Source organism: Nomascus leucogenys, unplaced genomic scaffold (assembly GCF_006542625.1).
Source record: "Nomascus leucogenys isolate Asia unplaced genomic scaffold, Asia_NLE_v1 Super-Scaffold_3019, whole genome shotgun sequence".
NCBI lineage: Eukaryota > Metazoa > Chordata > Mammalia > Primates > Hylobatidae > Nomascus > Nomascus leucogenys.
In genome coordinates, this window is record NW_022095789.1 from 623,339 (window position 1) to 647,631 (window position 24,293).

At 45.0% G+C, this 24,293-nt stretch overlaps 1 protein-coding gene across 6 annotated transcripts in view; it reads right to left on the minus strand.

Annotated features, from left to right (window-relative positions):
• The window catches only part of ZNF346 (zinc finger protein 346), a 65,811-nt gene that overhangs the window by 38,756 nt on the left and 2,762 nt on the right, over nucleotides 1-24,293 (minus strand). For 4 of the 6 annotated variants that reach the window (XM_030808474.1, XM_012505048.2, XM_003280499.4 and 1 more), the window contains exons 2-4: nucleotides 5,741-5,844; nucleotides 5,122-5,214; nucleotides 2,478-2,622 (exon numbers count right to left, since the gene is read on the minus strand). The exons of 1 other annotated variant lie outside the window; for it this stretch is intronic. In XM_030808474.1, coding sequence (XP_030664334.1) covers nucleotides 2,478-2,622; nucleotides 5,122-5,214; nucleotides 5,741-5,844 — 342 coding nt within the window. The remainder of the gene's footprint in view (nucleotides 1-2,477; nucleotides 2,623-5,121; nucleotides 5,215-5,740; nucleotides 5,845-24,293) is intronic. One more of the 6 variants, XM_012505050.2, reaches the window with a different exon arrangement.

Here is a 24,293-nt window from a genome sequence, read left to right on the forward strand (position 1 = left end):
GGAGCGTCTCTGCCTGGCCGCCCCGTCTGGGAAGTGAGGAGCGCCTCTGCCCGGCCGCTCCGTCTGGGAGGTCTACAATGGAGGCCAGAAGCAATGTGGGGGCTGGACGTGGTGGCTCACGCCTGTGGTCCCGGCACTCTGGGGGGCGAGACGGGTTGATCACTTCGGGCTAGGAGTTCGAGACCAGTCTGGCCAACTTGGCGAAACATGAAAAATACAACAGACAAACCAACCAACCAACTCAGTGACAACAAAGCAGGTCTACCCTGGAGTCATACTCTAATTTTTTTTGTTTTCCTCCCTTTCTGATCCTTTGTCCCACTTTCTTTTTCTTCCTCTTCCTTCTCCCTCTTCTTTGTCAAATAGAGGATTGGGTTGTTATCACTGATCCACATAAAGTCCCTCTCTACCTTATTTTAACTCCCACCCCCCATTTCTATTCCCCGACTTCCCATGTGTAACCTTCCTAATACGTTTGATATGCATCTTTTTGTTTGTATGTATTTTTAGAAAATGTTTATTGTTTTTGTGTGCAAAAAAAAAAATTAATAAAAAAAAAAACAACAAAGTATGTGGCAAAAGCTGAAAGTGAATCTGGAAAATAATCTCTTGAGTATGAAATTTCGGGGACAAGGCATAATGCAGAGAATTTTCCCATTTGTGGAAAGAGAAGTCTGTGACCTTATAAAATTTTTTTTTTTTTTTTTTTTGAGGAGAGGTCTTGCTCTGTCCCCCAGGCTGGTGTACAACGGCGCAATCTCAGCTCACTGCAACCTCCAGCTCCCAGGTTCAAGCGATTCTCCTGCCTCAGCCTCCCAAGAAGCTGGGACTACAGGCTCGTGCCACCACACCCGGCTAATTTTTGTTATTTTTAGTAGAGATGGGGTTTCACCGTGTTGATCAGGCTGGTCTCGAACTCCTGACTTCAAGTGATCTGCCTAACTCGGCCTCCCAAAGTGCTGGGATTACAACAGGCATGAGCCACCATGCCCAGCCTATGTCCTATGTTTTTAATACACATTATTGTATCCTCACAACCAATGAAGTAGACAGTATTGTTATCATTTTATAGGTTAGGCAGTTCAGACACAAAAAAGTCATATAAACAGTAACAGTGCCAGGCTTTAAACCTGGGACTCTGTGACTTCAAAGTCCACATTCTGCTGTTTCATACCATGAATAACTAGATGTGGGTGTGATAAAAAGGTGTAATTATGAGTGGCCAGGTGTGGTGGCTCATGCCTGTAATCCCAGCACTCTGGGAGGCTGAGATGGGAGGATCACTTAAGGCCAGGAGTTCAAGACCAGTCTGAGCAATATAGTGAGAAGCCATCTCTATTTAAAAAAAAGGTTTTGGCCGGCGTGGTGGCTCACGCCTGTAATCTTAACACTTTGGGAGGCTGAGGCAGGTGGATCACGAGGTCAGGAGATTGAGACCATCCTGGCTAACATGGTGAAACCCTGTTTCTACTAAAAAATACAAAAAAAATTAGCCCAGCATGGTGGTGGGCGCCTGTAGTCCCAGCTACTTGGGAGGCTGAGGTAGGAGAATGGCATGAACCTGTGAGGTGGAGTTTGCAGTGAGCCGAGATCATGCCACTGCACTCTAACCTAGGCAACAGTACGAGACTCCACCTCAAAAAAAAAAATTATCAGTGATTTTTCACCCTACCTTCAAAGGCTTCTAAAACACTGTTGTCAGTTAACACAAAAAGGATAATAGTATTACTAATAGTGTAGTCTACTTCTTGGTCCAAAATAGAGAAGCAAAAATTATCAAGAAAACAATGAAATAAACATCAAAGAACTTTCACTCTTGACTAATTGCAATTAGCAGAGGTTAAAACCCCAGAAAGTCAGGAGTTAATGAGATGAAAGTGAGGGCTGAGCCCTAGTCGTGACAAGATAAAGGGGGCTATTTCAGAAGTCACTGTACTGGGAATGAATTCATGGCAGTTACAGATTGTGGGGCAGTAGTAGCAGCACTGAAGTATTCAGCTTTGAAAGGCAAGTCCCTGTCTTGAGGAGAACAGGCAGCTTTTGAGGATTAAAGTGAGTAGGCCATAACCTGAGCATGTGAAAAAGACAAGGATTTAGCTTTCAACTTGGAACATGCAGTAATAAGGGCAGATGGATGCTGGGATGGAAAAATCTAAGTGGGAGAGGTAGGAGACAGAATGCTCTCATGGTATGTGTGGCCTGGAGGACTTTGGCACTCCTGAGTTATAATTATTAGTCAGGACAAAAGCTCAGGCTATAGAGAAAAACCTATAACCAAAGAAAGGGAGGTTAGGTGAGCATAATTCTGAGACTGCATTTCAATGAAGCTGGGTCTACTTGGAGACTTTTAAGGGTTCTCAAAAGCAATTCAACCTCTTCAAGTCTGTGGCCTCAGTGAGGATCTCTGTGAGCCCCTGGCAATAGTGCCCTGAGGATGGGAGGGGTCCCACTATAGCACTACTCAGGAAAACCAGTACCTTCCACCTTAGTGGACTGCTGCTTCAGCTTTAAGTTCTTTGCGTGGGTCTTCCCCAGGTAGTGCGACTGGGCCACGACAGGGGAGGAAAAGGTCATGTTACAGATGGGGCAGCACTGGTTCTTGTCTTTGCTTCTGCTGCTCTTCTGGTTGGAAGAAAGAACACAGGTCTGATCATACCACTGCCCCGCCAGAAAACCTTCAGTGGTTCCCCACTGCCCATAACAGAATAGGCATTTATGGCCCCCCTCACACATTAACCCCAACCTGCTTTCCAGATTCTTCTCCAGCTACTTCGTCCCAGGCTCTACTCACCATCCCCCACTTTATTCTCTCATGCTTCCTTGCTTTGCTTTGGCCATTCCTGCTGTCTAAAATGTTCTTCCTTCCTTTCCTACTTGGCAGCGTGTCTGCTTAGCCTTCAAGACCCAATTTAAATATAAGCTTTTCTTCTGGGGGACTTTCTCTCAAAAAAAAAAAAAAATCATTCAGTAAACAACTATCAAGTCCCTTTGTCTGTGTATTCCAGGAAGAATGAACCCTGCTCCTCTTCTGTACTCCCAGAGTACATTAAATAGACCTCTGTCATAGCACTTGCCACCCTAAACTGACAGTGTCATAGCTTAGGAGACTTTTCTGTGAACTCAAGTGTGACACTGGAACAGGGACTATTTGACTCATTTTTGTTTCCTATCCTTCACGCCCAGCTGGAGTCTGGCACACAGTAGATGCTCAGAGTTTGCTGAACAAGTGGACCATTAGGGTCTCACTCTGATGCCCAGGCTGGAGTGCAGTGGCACGATCTCGGTTCACTGGAACCTCCACCTCCAGGGCTCAAGCAATTCTCCCAGCCACCCCTGCAAGTAGCTAGACTACAGGAACATGCCACCACACCCAGCTAATTTTTGTATTTTTTATAGAGACGAGGTTTCACCATATTGCCTAGGGTGGTCTCGAATTCCCGAGCTCAAGCAATCCACCTGCCTCAGCCACCTAAATTGCTAGGATTACAGGCATGAGCCACCGCACCCAGCCTCCCATTGCATTCTACTTGTTGATTATGATTAGGTTAGAAAACCATGTATTTCAAGACTACATAAAGGGATCCCAACATCTCTCTCAGAAAGCCTTATCTCTGAATAGGGTGCAAAGATGTAAAATAACTTGCCCAGGGTCATAGAGTTTATCTTGCCTTTCTGAATTATAAATTGTGAGAAAAGGGCCAGGTGTGGTGGCTCATACCTGTAATCCTGGTACTTTGGGAGCCTGAGGTGGGAGGATCACTTGAGACCAGGAATTTGAGACCAGCCTGGGCAACAAAGCGAGACCCCATCTCTACGAAAAAATTTTAAAAAAATCAGCCAGGTGGCTGGGCGCAGTGGCTCACACTTGTCATCCCAGCACTTTGGGAGGCTGAGGCAGGCAGATCACTTGAGATCAGGGGTTTGAGACCAGCCTGGCCAACCTGGTGAAACCCTGTCTCTACTAAATACAAAAATTAGCTGGGTGTGGTGGCGCACGCCTGTTGTCCCAGCTACTTCAGAGGCTGAGGCAGGGGAATCGCATGAACCCAGGAGGCGGAGGTTGCAGTGAGCTGAGATCGTGCCACTGCACTCCAGTTAGCCAGGCGTGGTGGTGTGTGCCTGTAGTCCTAGCTACTTGGGAGGTTGAAGTGGGAGGATCACTTGAGCTTGGGAGGTTGAGGCTGCAGTGAGCCATGATTGCACCACTGCACTCCAGCCTGGGTAACAGAGCCAGGTCCTGTCTCATAAATAGACAGAGAAACAGAAAGGAGGGAAACCAGGGATAAATAAATAAATAAGAAGAAGGGAAACCAGGGGATGAGTCCAGTAAATTTTGAGAAGAGATAAACAAGGACCTTCCTAACCTGTGGCTACTATAATAGGAGGTAGCAGTCTATAGAGTAAACTCTTATTTATTGAGCATCTACTAGGAATTGAAATTTTACCTCACAATACCCTTAAGAAGTAGGCATTATCTCTACTTTATGGGGGAAGTTCACAGAGGTTAAGTGACTTGGCCAAAGTCAGCTGATCAGTAAGACACACAGCCAGCTTTGAGCCCTAGTCTGCTTAACTTCTCTTCCCATGATGAGATGATACTCCTGAGGGACTGGGGGTGGCTTCAGCATAATGCTCATAATATTTCTGAGCCAAAAAGCACATGTGATCACCTCTCAATCAGAGCAGGCATTTGAAAAGGTGTTCCTTCTGCTTATTTATTCAAAACATTCAAGTATTGAACTTAGTTCTTTTCCCTGGCTCTCAAGAAAGCAAGCAGCCTGGCTTCTTTCCACTTTCTCTTGTCTTGCTCTAACAAACCACTAGGCAGTAATACGTAATACCAGCTCCATTACTGAGTCCCTACTATGTGCCAGGCTCTGAATTGGGTGCTTTTTATAAACCTGCCCTCAATTTTAGTTTCAAAAAATCCTGAAAGGTAGTTGATATTACCATGCTCATTTTTACAGAGGAAGAAATCAAGGCTTTGTGAAGTAATAGACTTGCCCGAGTCACACAACAGGGCCAGGATTTGAAGCCAAGACAGTCTGACTTGTTCACCACACCAACCTGCTGGCTGGCTTCATCAGGAAGCAAGCAGGCTCAATATGGCAGCTGTGTTACCTGATCTGAGTCTAGCTTCTTCGTTTCCCCCTTTAATGTCTCCATTCCATGGATTGCTAGGTATCTCTTCACTTTGTTGGCATGTTTTTTGCTCTGCAAAAACCCAGGAGAAAGATCAAAGATAGCCAAATGCTACTTCATACTTAAGGCACTCAAAAACACTTATGAGATTTTCATCTGATTCATCCTCACAAAAAGTTTTGAGGAGGAGGTGAGGGAAGTTTGAGTTCCTGCATTTTACAGCTACCAAATTTAATCTTCACAATCTATGAAAAAATTATGACCATTTCTATTTTATGGATGAGGAAACTGTCTAAAAATGATGAAGTTTCTTGCTCAAGATGAGTAGCAGAGTTTTGATTCAAAGTCAGATCTATTTAAAGCCAAAGCTCATACTTTATGCTATGCCAAGCTGCAAGGGAAGATACACATATAATGATCCTGATTTGGAGAGGGGAGATGAGACTCAGGGAAATTAAGTCAATCTTCAAGTCACAAGCCAACATGCAACATCTGGGCGGCTAAGCAGCAATTACACTTCACCATGCAAACCAGAGACAATTAGGGGTTTGGCACCAGGTCTGAAAAGAAACGCAGTTCCAAAAGTATGATGGCATACCTGGTAATGTGCCAGCTTCTGGGACTCAGAAATTAGCAAGGCGCAGCAAACCTTACACTGGGTGTTGGTGAAGAGACATTGGTTCTTCTGGATCATGTGCTCCACTATAGAGGGGAAAACAAGAAATCACTGAGTTGACAAATACTACCTCAACAGCACTGCCTTTGAACTCTGCCTCAGACACAGGCACTGAATGATGGGATGCCATACTAGGACACTGGCAGACCTCAGCCAGCCTTTCCTGCTGCCGCCTTGACTCATGCTGTGTTCTCACGCCACCTACACTATTACTTATTTTATAGTTTTATGTATGCCAACTTTCTTTACTTAGGAACTTCTTTTCAAAAGGAATCTTTAGATCAGAAACTTAAGTAGATACCAATAAAAATAAATATGATAAAAATGAGGCTTGGAGCATTCCCCAGGAAGAAGAGAACAGCAACTGTGCTGAGAGGTTTTAAGATATGGTAGTACCCAACTGAAACTTCTTCCCAGATAGAATCAGGAGGACTAAAAGACTGGAAAAAGGAATACTTTTCTCATTGTTCTTGATCTGACTTTGAAACATTAAAAATTACATAACAGGGCAGGGCGTGGTGGCTCATGCCTGTAATCCTAGCACTTTGAGAGGCCGAGGTGGGCAGATCACCTGAGGTCAGGAGTTCGATACCAGCCTGGCCAACATGGTGAAACCCTGTCTTTACTAAAAATACAAAAATTAGCCAGGTGTGGTGGCAGGCGCCTATAATCCCAGCTACTTGGGAGGCTGAGGCAGGAGAATTGTTTGAACCCAGGAGGCAGAGGCTGTAGTGAGCTGAGGTTGTGCCACTAACTCCAACTTGGGTGACAGAGCTAGACTCTGTCTCCAAATAAATAAATAAAATAAAATCACATATTACATAAGTGCCACACTATATGAAACATGGTATTAACCTGTGCTTAAATTATTGTGCCTGGAGAACAGTCTTACTTTTTTGAGAAGAGAAGAGGTAAAATCTCTCCCAAGGCATGAGTTCGTTTTTTTTTTTTTTTTTTTTTGAGATGGAGTCTCGCTCTGTCACCCAGGCTGGAGTGCAGTGGCACGATCTCGGCTCACTGCAAGCTCTGCCTCCCGGGTTCACGCCATTCTCCTGCCTCAGCCTCCCGAGTAGCTGGGATTACAGGCACCCGCCACCACACCCAACTAATTTTTTTGTATTTTTAGTAGAGACGGAGTTTCACCGTGTTAGCCAGGATGGTCTCGATCTCCTGACCTCGTGATCCACCCACCTTGGCCTTCCAAAGTGCTGGGATTACAGGCGTGAGCCACCGTGCCCGGCCAAGGCATGAGTTCTATCATGGCACTGGCAATGTGAGGCAGAGGCAGAGTCTAAAACTGGGAGAGGAGGGCAAGCCCACATTTTTAATCTCCTGGTCTCAGCCAAAAAGTGGTCAAGGCTAGGCACAGTGGCTCACGCCTGTAATTTTGGGAGCTCAAGCATTTTGGGAGGCTGAGGTGGGAGCATGGGTTGAGCCCAGGAGTTTGAGACCAGCCTGGGCAAGATGGTGAGACTTTGTCTCTACATAGAAACCAACAAACCAAAAACTAGCTGGGGGTGGTGGCACATGCCTGTGGTTCCAGCTTCATGGGAGGCTGAGGCTGAGACAGAGACAGAAGGATTGCTTGAGCTCAGGAGGTCAAGGCTATGGCAAGCCATGTTAGTGCCACTGTACTCCAGCCTGGATAACAGAGCAAGCCCCTGTCTTAAAAAAAAAAAAAAAGTCGATGCCCTGGAAGAGGTTCTTGGTGGGGAGCTTTTAAGATGCCTCTCCTTAATCCACAAAATCTAAAGCTTACCTATGTCAGCCCTTTTAGGCAGAAGGGCTGTATTTCTGCCCCTAATGATCTCTTTTTATTTCTGCATTTTTCTCTTACAATGGCAAATTTTTGTGAAAGACCTTGCCTGTCTTAGCTATGCTCTGAAAAATCAAGAGAAATGACTCTATAAACAGAATTGACCCAGAACTTTTAAAAGAGGGTCAGAGGTGGCCAGGCACGATGGCTAATGCCTGTAATCCTAGCACTTTGGGAGGCCAAGGTGGGTGGATCATCTGAGGTCAGAAGTTCGAGACCAGCCTGGCCAACATGGTAAAACCCCACCTCTACTAAAAATACAAAACTAGCCAGGTGTGGTGACGCATGCCTGTAATCCCTGCTACTTGGGAGACGGAGGCAGGAGAATCACTTGAACCTGGGAGGCGGAGGTTGCAGTGAGCCGAGATTGTGCCATTGCACTCCAGCCTGGGCAACAGCAAAACTGGGACACACACACACACACACACCAAAAAAAAAAAAAAAAAAAAGGAAGAAGAAAAAAGAAGAAAAAAAAAGAGGATCAGAGGCTTCTCACAATAAGAAACCCACATGGGGAAGGTAATACCCAGGGGTCAGAGTTCAGTCATCACTTCCTCACCTGGAGATAGTGGATTTTGTTGTGTTCAAGAGATGAGGTTTCAAGCATATTCAGAATCAGACTCCCAAACCCACAGCAGGGGCAGGTAAGTACCTGCTAAATAAATGTACCTCTCTGCTGGAATGCACTCTCTGGCCTTAGAGAGCACATTCACATAGTCCACACAAATGTATTTATAATACCTGCTTTGTGTCAACATTGCACTTAGTGCTGGGGGCCATACCAACAAATAAGATGGGGTATAAAGTAAAAAATAAGCAAGATAATGACAGAGAATTAGAAATGCTATGAAAACAAGCAGAGTACGTGGTAGAGAATGACGGGGCAGGAGAGTTAGTAAAGACCATCACAGGGCCGGTTGTGGTGGCTCACACCTATAATCCCAGAAACTCAAGAGGCTGAGGCAAGAGGATTGCTTCAGCCCAGAAGTTTCAGACTGTCCTGGGCAAAATAGGGAGAGCCACATCTCTACAAAAATTAAAAAACAAAACAAAACAAAACAAAAACGTAGTTGGACATGGTGGCGCATGCCTGTAGTCTTAGCTACTCAGGAGGCTGAGGTGGGAGAATCCCTTGAGCCTAGAAGTTTGAAGCTTCAGTGAGCCGTGAATGTGCCACTACACTCCAGCCTAGGCAACCGAGAAAGACTTTGACTCTGAAAATTAAAAAAAAAAAAAAAAAGATCATCATGGAGAAGTGTCAGCCACAAGGCTTACAGGAAATGAGTGTTCCAGCATGAAACAGTATTAAGTCTGTGAGGCAGGGATGAGTTTGGCATATTCCATGTTCAAAGAATGGAGAGAAGCCCACTATGCCTGGAATATGGCGAATGAGAGAAGAATGGTAGGAAATTAAGTTGGAGAGACAGCATGAGGCCTAGTAGATCATGTTGAATGAATATAAGGCTCCATAAGCCACAGTATGGACTATGGATTTTATTGGTAGTGTAATGAGAGGTGACAAGATCTGGTTTGCCCTTGACAAGATTACTCTGACAGTTGTTGTCAACAGACTGTATGGGGACAAGAATGGAAGCAGAAAGAACAAGGAAGAGGCTGCTGTAGTCTTCAGAGAATAGATGATGGAAGCTTGGACTAGGCAGGTTGTCAGTGGAGATGGAGAAAAGTGAATGAATTTGGAATTATGTTCCAGCAATAGGTTTGACATCTGATTTCTTAGACTGGATGTGGGGGTGAGAGTGAAGGAAGGAAAGGAGTCAGGGATAACTCTTAGGTTCTGAACTTGAACAAGTGAATAGATTAGAACTAGGGGAAGATAGCCTTGGAGGAAAAATTAAAGACTTTTCGTTATGTGAGTGTGAGTAGTCTATCAGCTATATAGGTGGAGACAAGTTGGAGATTCAGATCTGTCAGTCACTTGAAGCTCAAGGGGGAGGTCAGAGCTGGAGATATAAATGGGGAATCATTGGTATATCAATCATATTTAACACTGTGGGGCTGGAAGAGAATGCCTAGTGTAGATGAAGAAGGAAAGAGGTTCAGAGACTGAGCCTTGGGACCCTCCCAATTTTGAAGTCAGGCAGAGGAAGCGAAGTTGAATATAAAACAAGGTGAGTACAGGGTGGAACTTCTGGCCAAGGCAGAGTGAGGAGATCTTCTCCTGCAGAAGCAACAATAAAACAGGACAAAACTGACAAAACCGGACAAAACTGAGAAAACCAACAAAACCAACCACTTCAGCACTCTGGAAGTTAACCAAAGGGACTTAACAATCTGAGAGCAACTTTATGCTTGCAAAACTGCTGAACTTCAGCTAAGAACAGTAGGAATCAGCGGCTTTTTTATTTTTCCAGATGGGGAAAAACAAACAAACAAACAAACAAAAACTCAGGGTTTCCCAGGGTGCAGTGCCCACGCTGGAGTGCAGTGGCATAATGTCAGCTCACCGCAGCCTCAATTTCCCAGGCTCAGGTGAGGCTGTTCTCAGCCCCTCCTGCAATCGGTGTAGAAATTCTGGCAAGAAGGTGCTAGCCATGAAAACAAATAGCTTCCATACAGAAGGAAGGAAATCACTTGATTTCCTTTACATGTAGCAATATTGTTGATGGAAGTGATGATCTCCAAGGCAGTAAGCAGGAAGAGTCAAAGCCTCCACTGCCCAGAGGTGTGGTCATGGTTGGGGCAAGTGTACGTTCCTGGCTGAGACTGTGTGACAGCAGAAACCTGAGAGGGCCCAAGTTAACCACATACTCATGGCCACCCTGAGGCTGCGTACACACACATAAGAGATGCAAAAGGACCTCGTGGGAAGGGTAGATCTCAAAATGACTTGAACTTTGAATATGCTTCCCTACCAACACACAGATCCAACAGTACCAAATCAAGGCCTTATAGGCTCCAGGTGTTTAGAACAAGATCTTGTTGAATCACTAGTTAATCTGACCACTAAGCAACATAAACACACTAAAGTAGAAATTATAAAAAGGAACCAAATTGGGAATGTTTGCTTTTAAAGCCTTTGGCCACCATGTAAGCAGTCTGGCTGCTCTGAGGCCACCAAGCTGTGAGGAAGCCCAGACTATTTCATGCATCAAGACCACATGGAGAGTTCCTGACACCACCTGAAAAGAGAGATGTCTGGCCAGCCCCCAGAGGCTCCACCCCGCTGTTGTTTCAGCTCTAGCTCCCAGATGCTCCATTTTCCTGCTGTTTCAACTTGAGCCACCATCTGACTGCAACTGCACAAGAGACCCTGAATCAGAACTATCTAGCCAAGCCTTTCCCAAATTCCTGACCCACAAAAACTGAGAGGTTTATAAGGTTGGAGGAAGCTAAGGCCCACAGTGGGGGAAAAACAAAAAACAAACTTGGATAAAATTGTCAATTAGGCCAGGCGCGGTAGCTCACGCCTGTAATACCAGCACTTTGGGAGGCAGAGGCGGGTGGATCATGAGGCCAGGAGTTCAAGACCAGCCTGGCCAACATAGTGAAACCCTGTCTCTACTAAAAATACAAAAAAGTTTAGCCCCAGGGCAGATGCCTGTAGTACCAGCTACTTGGGAGGCTGAGGCAGGAGAATCGCTTGAACCCAGGAGGCGGAGGTTGCAGTGAGCCGAGATCATGCCACTGCACTCCAGCCTGGGATACACAGTGAGACTCTGTCTCAAAAAAAAAAAAAAAGTCAGTTAGCCAGGTGTGGTGGCAGGCACTTGTAATCCCAGTTACTCGGGAGGCTGAGACAGGAGGAACGCTTGAACCCGGGAAGCGGAGGTTGCAGTCAGCCAAGATCGCGCCATTGCACTCCAGCCTGGGCAACAGGAGTAAAACTCTGTCTCAAAATAATAATAATAATAATTGTCAAAATTCTGAGATGGCAGCCTGACTACACATCCTTTTTGCCATGATATCTGCACACAACTTTAATCCGACTACCAACTATCTCTCCAGGGTGCAAAAGATTTGATATGGAAAATGAGGTACTTTTCATTCATTCACTGGAGAGGCAGGGCGTGGTGGCTCAGCCTGTAATCCGAACACTCGGGAAGGCCAAGGCAGGCAGACTGCTTGAGGCCAGGAGTTTGAGACTAGCCTCGCCAATGTGGCAAAACCCCGTCTCTACCAAAAATAAAAAAATTAGGCAGGCATGGTGGTGTGTGCCTGTAATCCCAGCTACTTGGGAGGCTGAGGCACAAGAATTACTTGAACCCAGGAGGTGGAGGTTGCAGTGAGCCAAGATCGTGCCACTACACTTGAGCCTGGGCGACAGAGTGAGACTCCATCTCAAAAAAAATAAAATAAAAATAAAATCACTAGAGAGACTGAAAGTATGGTACTAGGTTGAGCCTCCAGAAACATCTCCAGGAATAATGCATATATGTTCCAATAGGTGACCTACAGTCTCTGAGGCTCCTTCACAGCTCTGCTGGAAGCAAGATGCTTTGGCTATAACAACTTCTCTCTCAACCTATGAAGCTGGACAACGGATGCTGGAAAACTGATGTAGTTCCATGACCTTTTTTGACAGCAACAACAGCCAAGAGGCACAGAAGTATGGTCTTTACTGCATTTCTGCATTCTACATCCTATGAGATGTTACATATTCACAGGATTTAATTTATATCCACATGATAGCCAAGTAAAAGATGTATGGGGCACAGGCTGAGAGATGCAATCTAGAGTATGAAGCACAGGGCTGCTTTTCAAAGGGTTGATGAAGTAGGAACACAGAGAACTTTGTGGGACAGCAAGATAATTAATAAACTTAACAAATTTAAGGGTTGGGTGTGATGGTTCATGCCTATAATCCCAGCACTTTGGGAGGTTGAGGTGGAAGGACCGCTTGAGCCCAGGAGTTCAAGAACCAGCCTGGGCAACATAGTGGGGCCCTGTCTTTACAAAAAAACAAAAAAGATTAGCTGAGTGTAGTGGTGCACACCTGTAGTCCCAGCTACTTGGTAGGCTGAGGTGGGAGGATCGTTTGAACTTAAGCCCAGGAGGTCAAGGCTGCATGAAGTGAGCTGTGATCACACCACTGCACTCTAGCCTCCATCCTGGATGACACTGCAAGACCTTGTCTCAAAATTAAAAAAAAAAAAAAGAAAGGAAATTTAAGCCAGGTGTGGTGGCCTGCATGCACCTGTAGTCCCAGCTATTCAGGAGGCTGAGGTGGGAGGATCATTTGAGCCAGGAGTTTGAGACCAGCTTGGACAACATGGTGAAACCCCATCTCTATAAAAAACTACAAAAAATTAGCTGGGTGTGGTGGTGCACACTTGTTATCCCTGCTACTCACGTGGCTAAGGTGGGAGGATCACCTGAGTTCAGGAGGTCGAGGCTACAATGAGCCAGGATTGCACTACTATGCTCCAGCCTTGGTGAGGAAGTGAGACCCTGTCTCAAAAATGACTTGCTGCCGGGCGCGGTGGCTCACGCTTGTAATCCCAGCACTTTGGGAGGCCGAGGCGGGTGGATCACAAGGTCAGGAGATCGAGATCATGGTGAAACCCCGTCTCTACTAAAAATACAAAAAATTAGCCGGGCGTGGTGGCGGAGGCTGAGGCAGGAGAATGGCGTGAACCCAGGAGGCGGAGCTTGCAGTGAGCCGAGATCGCGCTACTGCACTCCAGCCTGGGTGACAGAGCGAGACTCCGTCTCAAAAAAAAAAAAAAAAAAAAAAAAGACTTGCTATTCCTTAGGCCTACATGTGTCCTTAGAATCCACAATTGAGCTCTATATAAATTCATCAACTGGGCCAGGCACGGTGGCTCATGCCTGTAATCCCAGCACTTTGGGAGGCCAAGGCAGGTGGATCACGAGGTCAGGAGATCGAGACCATCCTGGCTAACATGGTGAAACCCCATCTCTACTAAAAATACAAAAAATTAGCTGGGCGTGGTGGCGGGTGCCTGTAGTCCCAGCTACTCAAGAGGCTGAGGCAGGAGAATGGCATGAACCCGGGAGGCGGAGCTTACAGTGAGTGGAGATCACGCCACTGCACTCCAGCTTGGGCTACAGAGTGAGACTCCGTCTCAAAACAAAACAAAAACAAAAACAAAACAAAACAAAACAAAAAAATTCGCCAACTGAAGGTGATCCTTAGGAAGATGAAACCTATTTACTACCCAGCTTATTAGGAGGCAAAGGGTTTTTAGGTACAGCTGTAGTTAGAAGGCAGCAAATTAAAGGTCCTAGGGCGGGGTCAGTGGCCCACATCTGTAGTCCTGACACTCTGGGAGGCTGAGGCTAGAGGACTGCTTGATGCCAGGAGTTTGAGACCAACATAGGCAGCAAAGTGAGACCTCATCTTTACAAAAAAAAAGAAAAAATTATCCAGGTGTGGTGGCACACGCCTGTAGTCCTGGTTACTAGGGAAGCTGACATGGGGGGAATCACTTGAGTCTAGCAGTTCAAGGCTGTGGTGGGCCATAATTGCGCCCCTGCACTTCTGCTGGGTGACAGAGCAAGATCCCCCATCTCAAAAGCAAAAACCCCTCAAACAATCGTAGGAAAGGGAGGTTGGGTATAATCTACCCTTGGGTGAGAATGGTTAGACAATGTAGTATTTTAATGGGCAGTATGACCTAAAAGAATAAACAAGACGGTCCTATTAAGTCTACTTAGCACTGGTACTTCCATTTTGTGAGTCCATACTGTGTTTTTGTTTTTAATTTAATTTTTTAGAGTCAGAGTCTCATTATGTTGCCTAGGCTGAATCCAGACTCCTGGCCTCAAGTGATCCTTCTGCATCAGCCTCTCAAGCAGCTGGGACTACAGGTGTGGGCCACCATGCCTGGCCAAATCCATACTGCTGATAGTCTCAAGAAGCTCAAATTTTTATCCAATGAAAAGGGCATGAAGAGGCTGGGCATGGTGGCTCACACCTGTAATGTCAGCATTTTGGGAGGCCGATACGGGCGGATCACCTGAGGTCAGGAGTTTGAGACCAGGCTGGCCAACGTGGTAAAACCCCATCTCTACTAAAAAATACAAAAATTAGCCAGGCGTGGTAGAGGGCTGGTAATCCCAGCTAACTCAGGAGGCTGAGGCAGGAGAATCACTTGAACCCAGGAGGCGGAGGTTTCAGTGAGCCAAGATTGTGCCATTGCACTCCAGCCTGGGTGACAAGGACGAAACTCTGTCTCAAAAAAAAAAACCTGCATGCAGTGGCTCATGCTTGTAATCCCAGCATGCCAAGACTGCGCCACTGCACTCCAGCCTAGTGACAGAGCAAGACTCTGTCTAAAAAAAAAAAAAAAAAAAAAAAGGCCGGGTACAGTGGCTAATGCCTGTAATCCTAGCACTTTAGGAGGCTGAGGTGGGTGGATCACCTGAGGTCAGGAGGTCAAAACCAGCCTGGCCAACATGGTGAAACTCCATCTCTACTAAAAACACAAAAAATTAGCCTGGTGTGGTGGTGCATGCCTATAATCCCAGCTACTCGGGAGGCTGAGGCAGGAGAGTTGCTTGAACCTGGAGGCAGAGGTTGCAGTGAGCTGAGATTGCGCCATTGTACTCCTGGGCAACAAGAGTGAAACTCCATCTCAAAAAAAAAAAAAAAAGTCAAAGAAAAAAGAAAAGGCATGAAGAAAGCAAATGTAAGGGTACTGATGATCTGCTACTAATAAAACAAACAAATGGAAATTCTGGAGTTGAAATTATAATAAAATAAATTTGCTGGAGGAGCTCAACAGCAAGTTCAAAATGGCAGAAGAATCAGTGAACTTGAAGATACAGCCATAGAAATAGCTGATCTGAAGAACAAAGAGAAGTAACATTGAAGAATAATGAGCAAAGCTTCAGAGATTATGGAAAAACTTCAAGCATACTAACCTACGTGTAAGGAGAACCTCAGAAGAAGAGAGAAGAGAGAGAGAGTAGAAAAAAATATTTGGAGAAAATGTCCGAAAACCTCCCATATTTGATGAAAAACATTAATCTACACATTCCAAAATCTCAAGGAACCCAAAGTATGAAAAATATGAAGAGAGCTACACCTAGACACATCACAAACTGTTGAAAGGCAAAGACAGAAAATCTTGAAAGCAGTGAGAGAGAGAGAAAAATGACTCATCATATGCAGTGAAATAATTCAATTAATGACAACTTCTTATTTGAAAACAATTAAGGCCAGAAGGCAGTGGAATGACATATTCAAAGTGGTGAAAAAGAATAAAAATGTTAACTAAGAATTCTATATCCAGCCAAATGATCCTGCAAACATTACACTAAATGGTCAGGTGCAGTGGCTCATGCCTGTAATCTCAGCATTTTGGGAGGCCAAGGCGGTAGATCACCTGAGGTTGGGAGTTTGAGACTAGCCTTGCCAACATGGAGAAACCCCATCTCTACTAAAAATACAAAATTAGCTGGGCATGGGGCACATGCCTGTAATCCCAGCTACTCGGGAGGCTGAGACAGGAGAATGGCGTGAACCCGGGAGGCGGAGCATGCAGTGAACCGAGATCGCGCCACTGCACTCCAGCCTGGGCAACAGAGCGAGACTCCATCTCAAAACAAAACAGAAAAAAGAGAATCGCTGAGGCCCACAGGCAGAGGGTGCAGTGAGCCTAGATCATGCCATTGCACCCCAGCCTGGGCAACAAGAGCAAAATGTCACCTCAAAAAACAAAAAACAAACAAAAAAAATTACACTAAGTGAAAGAAGCCAGTCACAAAAAGGCCACATATTTATACAATTCTATTTACATGAAATGTCCAGAATAGGCATCAATCCATGAAGAGAGGAGATAAGTCGTTGCCAGGGATGATTGCTCCTAGGTACAGGGTTTCTTTATTGGGGTGATGAAAATGTTCTAAAATTAGACAGTAGTGATGGTTGCAGAACTCTGTGAATATACTAAAAACCACAGAATTGTACATTTTAAACAGGTGAATTTTATGGAATGTGAAATTTATGTCAATAAAGCTGTTATTTAAAAATAAAATAGCCAGGCGTGGTGGCTCAAGCCTGTAATCCCAGCACTTTGGGAGGCCAAGGCAGGAGGATCACGAGGTCAGGAAATCGAGACCATCCTGGCTAACACAGTGAAACTCCGTCTCTACTAAAAATACAAAAAATTAGCTGGGTGTGGTGGCAGGCGCCTGCAATCCCAGCTACTCAAGAGGCTGAGGCAGGAGAATTGGTTGAACCCGGGAAGCAGAGGCTACAGTGAGCCGAGATTGTGTCATTGCACTCCAGCCTGGGCAACAAGAGCGAACTCCGACTCAAAAGAAAAAAAAAAAAACCCAAAAACCAAAACCAAAACCAAAAACAACAAAACATTCCTTTGTGCTGACTCCACAGTTTTAGACGAAGCTTTACTCCTTTAACTGCAAATTAAAGACTCTCTGAAGCCACCTATGACCTGTCAGCCCCTTGCTTCAAGATATCCTGCCTTTTGGGGCCAAACCAATGTATAATCGCCATGTATTGACTTATGATTTTGCCAGTAACTTCTACTTCCCTAAAATGTGTAAAACAGAGTTGTGACCTAACTGCCTCAGGACCACTTACTCAAGGCTTCTTGGATTTGTGTTTTTCCCCACCCGTGGTCACTCATATTGGCTCACAATAAACCTCTTTAGAATGTTTTACAGTGTCACTTGAGCGCCATTTGGTTTTTCTATTAACAAATATCTTGCTTTCAATAACTCATAGAACTTGTTAGAAAATCAGTAAGGGTTTAGAATAATGTTATAATCAATTTGATCCAATTGGCACATGGAATACTCCCCCACCTACAGAATATACATTGTTTTCTAACACACACTGATCATTCTCTAGGGTAGAACATATGCCAGTTTCACTTCATTCATTCATTTATTTATTTGAGAGGGAGTCTTGCTCTGTCATCCAGGCTGGAGTGCAGTAGACGATCTTGGCTCACTGCAACCTCTGCCTCCTGGGTTCAAGCAGTTCTCCTGCCTCAGCCTCCCGAGTAGCTGGGATTACAGGCACCACCATGCCCGGCTAATTTTTGTATTTTAGTAGAGATGGGGGTTTCACCATATTGGCCATGCTGGTCTCGAACTCCTGCCCTCAAATGATCCACCCGCCTCGGCCTCCCAGTGCTGGAATTACAGGCGTGAGCCACTGCCCCCAACCCAGTTTCACTACATTTAAAAAGACTGAACTCATCTCAAGTATATTCTTTGAATGCAATGGAATTTAATCAGAAATCAACACTAGGAAGAAATCTGGGAAATCCTCAAATATTTTGAAATTGAATAACATGTATCAAAGAAGAAATTACAATGGAAATTAGAAATTATTTTGAACTGATTTAAATGAAAATAAAACATTCAAAAATTTACGAGTTGCAACTAAAGCAGTGCTCTGGAGAAAAAAAACTCAGTTTATCCTACTTTACTTTTACAATACAGAACGCTTCTGTGACCATATGTGTGGGTTTTCTCCTCCCAGAAACCAAGCACTCAATTCTGCAGTGGACACCAGTTGGTGTTCCCTAATTCAAATCAATTCTGACACTATCTACCTGGAGACAGCTTCAGATCCTACAGGTTGAGGGCTATTCCTACAAGACGGAGCCCTACTTCTGATGCCAATTGCAGGTTCCACATTCTTTCACCTGTTCTTCTGACCAACCGGCTATAAATCGAGGTTCCCATGACACCCTTGGATTCAATTAATTTGCCAGAGCAGCTCACAGAACTCAGGGAAACATATACTTACATTAATCTAAAAGATACATATATTTAATATTTTGGGTGACAGGATCTCGCTGTTGCCTAGGTTGGAGTGCAGTGGTGTGATCACAGCTCACTGCAGCCTTGACTTCCTGGGCTCCAGTGATCCTCCTGCCTCAGCTTCCTGACTAGCTGGGACCACAGGCATGCACCACCACACCCAGCTTTTTAATTTTTATTTATTTATTTTTTTGGTAGAGATGGGGTCTCTCTATGTTGCCCAGGCTGGTCTCTAACTCCTGGGTTCAAGTGATCCTCCTGTCCCAGTAGATAGCTAGGCAGAAATGAGCAGGGTAAAAGAGGACCCCCTACTACCACAAATGTCAGGCAACCAACAGGTGATGGTCATTCAGTTATTAAACTGTCTCTCTAAAACAATAATTGGTCTCTGGTGGCATCAGGAAAAGGCAGTCTCCTCATAGATGGAAACACCTGGCCAGGCACGGTGGCTCACGCTTGTAATCCCAGCACTTTGGGAGGCCGAGGCGGGCGGATCACGAGGTCAGGATATCGAGACCACGGTGAAACCCCATCTCTACTAAAAAATACAAAAAATTAGCCGGGCGTGGTGGCGGGTGCCTGTAGTCCCAGCTACTCGGAGAGGCTGAGGCAGGAGAATGGCGTGAACCCGGGAGGTGGAGCTTGCAGTGAGCCGAGACTGCGCCACTGCACTCCAGCCTGGGCGACAGAGCGAGACTCCGTCTCAAAAAAAAAAAAAAAAAAAAAGAAACACCTGAGGCTGGGTGCGGTGGCTCACACCTGTAATCCCAGCACTTTGGGAGGCTGAGGCAGGTGCAGCACCTGAGCTCAGGAGTTCGAGATCAGCCTGAGCAACATGGAGAAACCTTGTCTCTACTAAAAATACAAAAAATTAGCCGGGCGTGGTGGCACATGCCTGTAATCCCAGCTACTCGGGAGGTTAAGGCAGGAAAATCGCTTGAATCCGGGAGGTAGAGGCTACAGTGGGCCGAGATCATGCCATTGAGATCATGCCATTGCACTCCAGCCTGGGTGACAGAGTGAGACTGTTTCAAAACAAAGAAAAAACCACCTGACATTGGTGATCAGCAGCTTCCGGATAAGATCTCAAGTTAGGCTAGTGGGCTCAAGCATGCGCCCAAGAGGCAAAATGGAGGCGTTTAACTGGTAACACTCTGCTGGAAAGCGAAAAACATTTCAAGTAAGCATGTGCACAACTTCAGTAAAGACACTACGCCTGCGGCCCCTCCCAAGTGCTGGCAGGCCGCTGCCAATCCAGACAGCCCACCCCCAAGGGAAAAACCAGGGGAGAAGTAACACGCAAGACCCAGCAAGCATGCCAACGTGTAAGATCCCAAGTCAAAGGTCAAACAGCCTACTTGTCTCTCTCAAGTCGCCCTCTTGGCCCTCTTCCAAGTATACTTTACTTCTTTTCATTCCTGCCCTAAAACTTTTTAATAAACTTTCACTCTTGCTCTAAGAGTTGCCTTGGTCTCTCACTTTGCCTTATGCTCCTTTGGTCGAATTCTTTCTTCTGAGGAGGCAGAAATTGAGATTCATGGCCACTAACACTCCTGCCTTGGCCTCTCAAAGTTTTGGAATTACAGGCAGGAGCCACTGTGTCAGGCCAACCTAAAAGATATGTTAAAGGATACAAATAGACAAAGAGATACATAGGGCCAGGTCTGGAAGGGTCTAATGTGTAGGAGTGTCCATCCCCATGGAATTGGGGTGTGCCACAATTCCAGCACATGAATGTGTTCTTATTCACCTTCCTGGAAGCCCCTAAACTCAGGCCTTTGGGTTTTTATGAAGGCTTCATTACACAGGCATGGTTGATTAAATCACTGGCTATCGGTGATCAATTCAACCTTCAGCTCCTTTCTACCCTCTAGAGATGGGGGGGCTGTAACTTCCAAGACTCTGAGCCCATGGTTGGTTCCTATGGCAACCAGCCAACCAGAATGTGGTAATCTAGGGATTTCTCAGAAATCACCCTGTTAACATGTACCAAGGTGTGGTTGAAAGGCGCTTGTTATATGGCCGGGCACGGTGGCTCACTCCTGTAATCCCAGCACTTTGGCAGGCCGAGGCGGGCGGATTACGAGGTCAAGAAATCGAGATCAGCCTGGCTAACACGGTGAAACCCCGTCTCTACTAAACATACAAAAAATTAGCCGGGCGTGGTGGCAGGCCCCTGTAGTCCCAGCTACTCGGGAGACTGGGGCAGGAGAATGGCGTGAACCTGGGAGGCGGAGCTTGCAGTGAGCCGAGATCGCACCACTGCACTCTAGCCTGGGCGACAGAATGAGACTCTGTCTCACAAAAAAAAAAAAAAAAAAAAAGAAAGGGGCTTGTTATAAATAACAAAAGTCTGTTTTTCACCTTTCTTGCTCTGGAGCAGTTCCAGAGGTGTTTCAGGAACCAAGGACAAAAGGCCAAATATTTTAACAGAAGATACTCTTACTGCTTTAGTCACTGAGGAAAGTACAAGGGTTATAGAAGCTATGAGCCAGGAACTATGGAGGGAAATATATATATATATGTAATATATCTTATAAGGTCACAAGTGCTTAAGAGAGAAATTTATAATTTTAAACATCTACATCAGAAAAGAATGGTCTCAAATCAGCAACATAAGATCTCACCTTAGAAACCAGAAAAGATCAAGAAAATGACAAATTCTTAGCTAGACTAAGCAAGAAAATAATCAGGGGCCTCACGCCTGTAATCCCAGTATTTTGGGAAGCAGAGGTGGACAGATCACTTTAGAGTTCAAGGAGTTCAAGACCAGCCTGGCCAACACAGTGAAACCCTGTCTCTACTAAAAATACAAAAAAGTTAGCCGGGCATGGTGGCACATGCCTGTAATCCCAGCTACTCGGGAGGCTGGGGCAGGAGAATTGCTTGAAACTGGGAGGTGAAGGCTGCAGTGATCATTACTGCACACCAGCCTGGCAAGACCCTGTCTCAAAAAAAAAAAAAAAGAAAAAAAAAAGCGACACAAGGAGAAACAAAAAATTCTGTGTACACTTAAAACAAGTAAAGAAAATGAATTAATAATCAAATATCTTTCCACAAAGAAAAGCCGACGCCAGCTGGGTGCCATGGCCCATGCCTATAATCCTAACCCTTTGGGAGGCCGAGGCAGGAGGATCACTAGAGGCCAGGAGTTTCAGACCAGCCTGGGCAACAGAGCAAGAACCTCTATTTAAAAAAACACAAAAATTAGCTGGGCATGGTGGTATGCCCTTGCAGTCCTAGCTTTGAGTTTGAAGGAGTGGAGGCTGCAGTGAGCTATGATTGTGCCACTGCACTCTAGCCTGGGCAACAGAGACCCTGTCTCTAAATAAATAAATAGAGAATTAAAAAAAAAAAAAAAAAAGGAAAGGAAGAAAGAAAAGCTTAGGCCCAGGTAGCTTCACTGGTGATAATTTTTTTTTTTTTTTGAGACAGAGTCTCAACTGTGTTGCCTAGGCTGGAGTGCAGTGGCACAATCTTGGCTCACTGCAACCTTAGCCTCCTGGGTTCAAGCGATTCTCGTGCCTCAGCCACCTGAGTAGCTGGGATTACAGATGTGAGCCACCACACCTGGCTAATTTTTGTATTTTTACAAAAATACAATTTTACAAAAATTTACAGGGTTTCTCCATGTTGCCCAGGCAGGTCAGAAAATAACTTTTATTGGTTGGGCGCGATGGCTCACCACTGTAATCCCAGCACTTTGGGAGGCTGAGGCGGATCACCTGAGGTCAGGAGTTTGAGACCAGCCTGACCAACATGGCAAAACCCCGTCTCTACGAAAAATACAAAAATTAGCTGGGTGTGCTGGGGGGCGCCTCTAATCCCAGATACCCGGGAGGCTGAGGCACGAGAATCGCTTGAACCCGGGAGGCAAAGGTTGCAGTGAGCCGAGATCACACCACTGCACTCCAGTCTGGGCAGCAGAGTGAGAGTCCGTCTCAAAAAAAAGAAAATAACTTTTATCTAAAGAATCCAAGTTCTTTTAAATGATCAGGGCCCAGAGAGATATTAAAATGAGATAGCAATCACTTCCTATTCCCCCTTTTTGAGTTATGATTCATCTATCAAAACTGCTTGCTATTGCCACAAGTTGGTAAGGATTAACCTAATAATGCCCTACCTGACACTATATCCTACATCCTATAGCTTAATGTACAGGCCAATCACTAACCAATGTTATTTCTGTAAATCAATGAGAATTCTTGATAAACAACTTTGTATGAGTCCCACTCCCTGTCCACATTTTTTTGCCTTTAAAAATCAAGTAAACTCTTTAAATCATATTTTGTGTGTTAGCCTCTTCCTTGCAGGTCAACACTTCTATAAAATACTGTAAAAAGAAATATTACCGAGTGTGGTGGCTCACACCTGTGAATCCCAACACTTTGGGAGGCCGAGGCTGGTGGATCACCTGAGGTTAGGAGTTCAAGACCAGCCTGGCCAACATGGTGAAACTCTGTCTCTACTAAAAATACAAAAAAATTAGCTGGGTGTGGTAGCGCCCTCCTGTAATCCCAGCTACTTAGGAGGCTGAGGCAGGAGAATCACTTGAACCTGGGACAGGGAGGCTGCAGTGAGCTGAGATCATGCCACCACACTCTAGCCTGGGCGACAGAGTGGGATTCCGTCTCAAAAAAAAAAAAAATTACCAATCCATCCTTCACAAACTCCTTCAGAAACAAGATGAGGAGGGGGCTGGGCATGGTAGCTCACACCTGTAATGCCTGCACTTTGGGAGGCTGAAGTGGGCAGATCACTTGAGGTCAGGAGTTCAAGACCAGTCTGGCCAATGTGGTGAAACCCTGTCTCTATTAAAAATACAAAAATTAGCCAGATGTGGTGGTGAACACCTGTAATCCCAGCTACTCGGGACGCTGAGGCAGGAGAATCGCTTGAACGAGGGAGGCGAAGGTTGCAGTGAGCTGAGATCATGCCACTGCCTGGGTGACTCCAGCCTGGGTGACAGGGTGAGACTGCGTCTCAAAAAAAAATAAAAAAATAATAAGGAAGATCTACAAGAGAAAATTTCTCAAATCTTGGGTTAAGATAAAGAGTTCTTAGATACGACACTAAAAGCACAATACGTAGGATAAAAAAACTGATAAATTTAATTTCATCAAAACTTAAAACTTCTGTGCTTCAAAAGGCACTGTTTAGAAAATGAAAAAACAAGTCACAGTCAGGGGGGAAATATCTGGAAATCATATCTATAATAAAAGACTTGTACCCAGAATACAAAGACAACTCTTAAAACTCAGTAGAAGACGAACAGCCCAATTACAAAATAGGCAAACGATGTGAATAGATATTTCACCAAAGATCTACAAATGGGTAGTTAGCCCATGAAAAGGTGCTCAGTATTATCAGTCTTTAGGAAACCACAATGAGATATCACTACATGTCCACTAGAATGCTTATAATCAAAAAACACAAGTGTTGTCAAGGTTATAGAAAAAGTGAAACCCTCATACATTGATGGCAGAAATAGAAAAGGTGAAGCCATTTTGGAAAACAGTTTGTCAGTTCTTCAAAATGTTAAGAGTTACGATATGACCCAGCAATTCCATTCTTAGGGATATACTCAAGAAACGAAATGTGTGTTCACACAAAAACTTGGGCATGAATGTTCGCAGCAGCATTATTCACAAAAACTCCAAATTGGAAACAATCCAAATGTCTAGAACTAATGAATGAATTAATAGAATGTGTTATATTCATTCAATGGAATTCTATTTAGCAATAAAAAGGAATGAAGTACTAATACACACCATGACTTGGCTGAACTTCAAAAACATGCTGAGAGAAGTCAAACTCAAAAGACTACCCAAGACAGAAAACAGATCACTGGTTGCCTAGGGCAGGAGGTGGGAGTGGGGATTTAATATAAATGAGCTCAAAAGAACTAATTGGGGTGATGGAAATGTTCTAAAA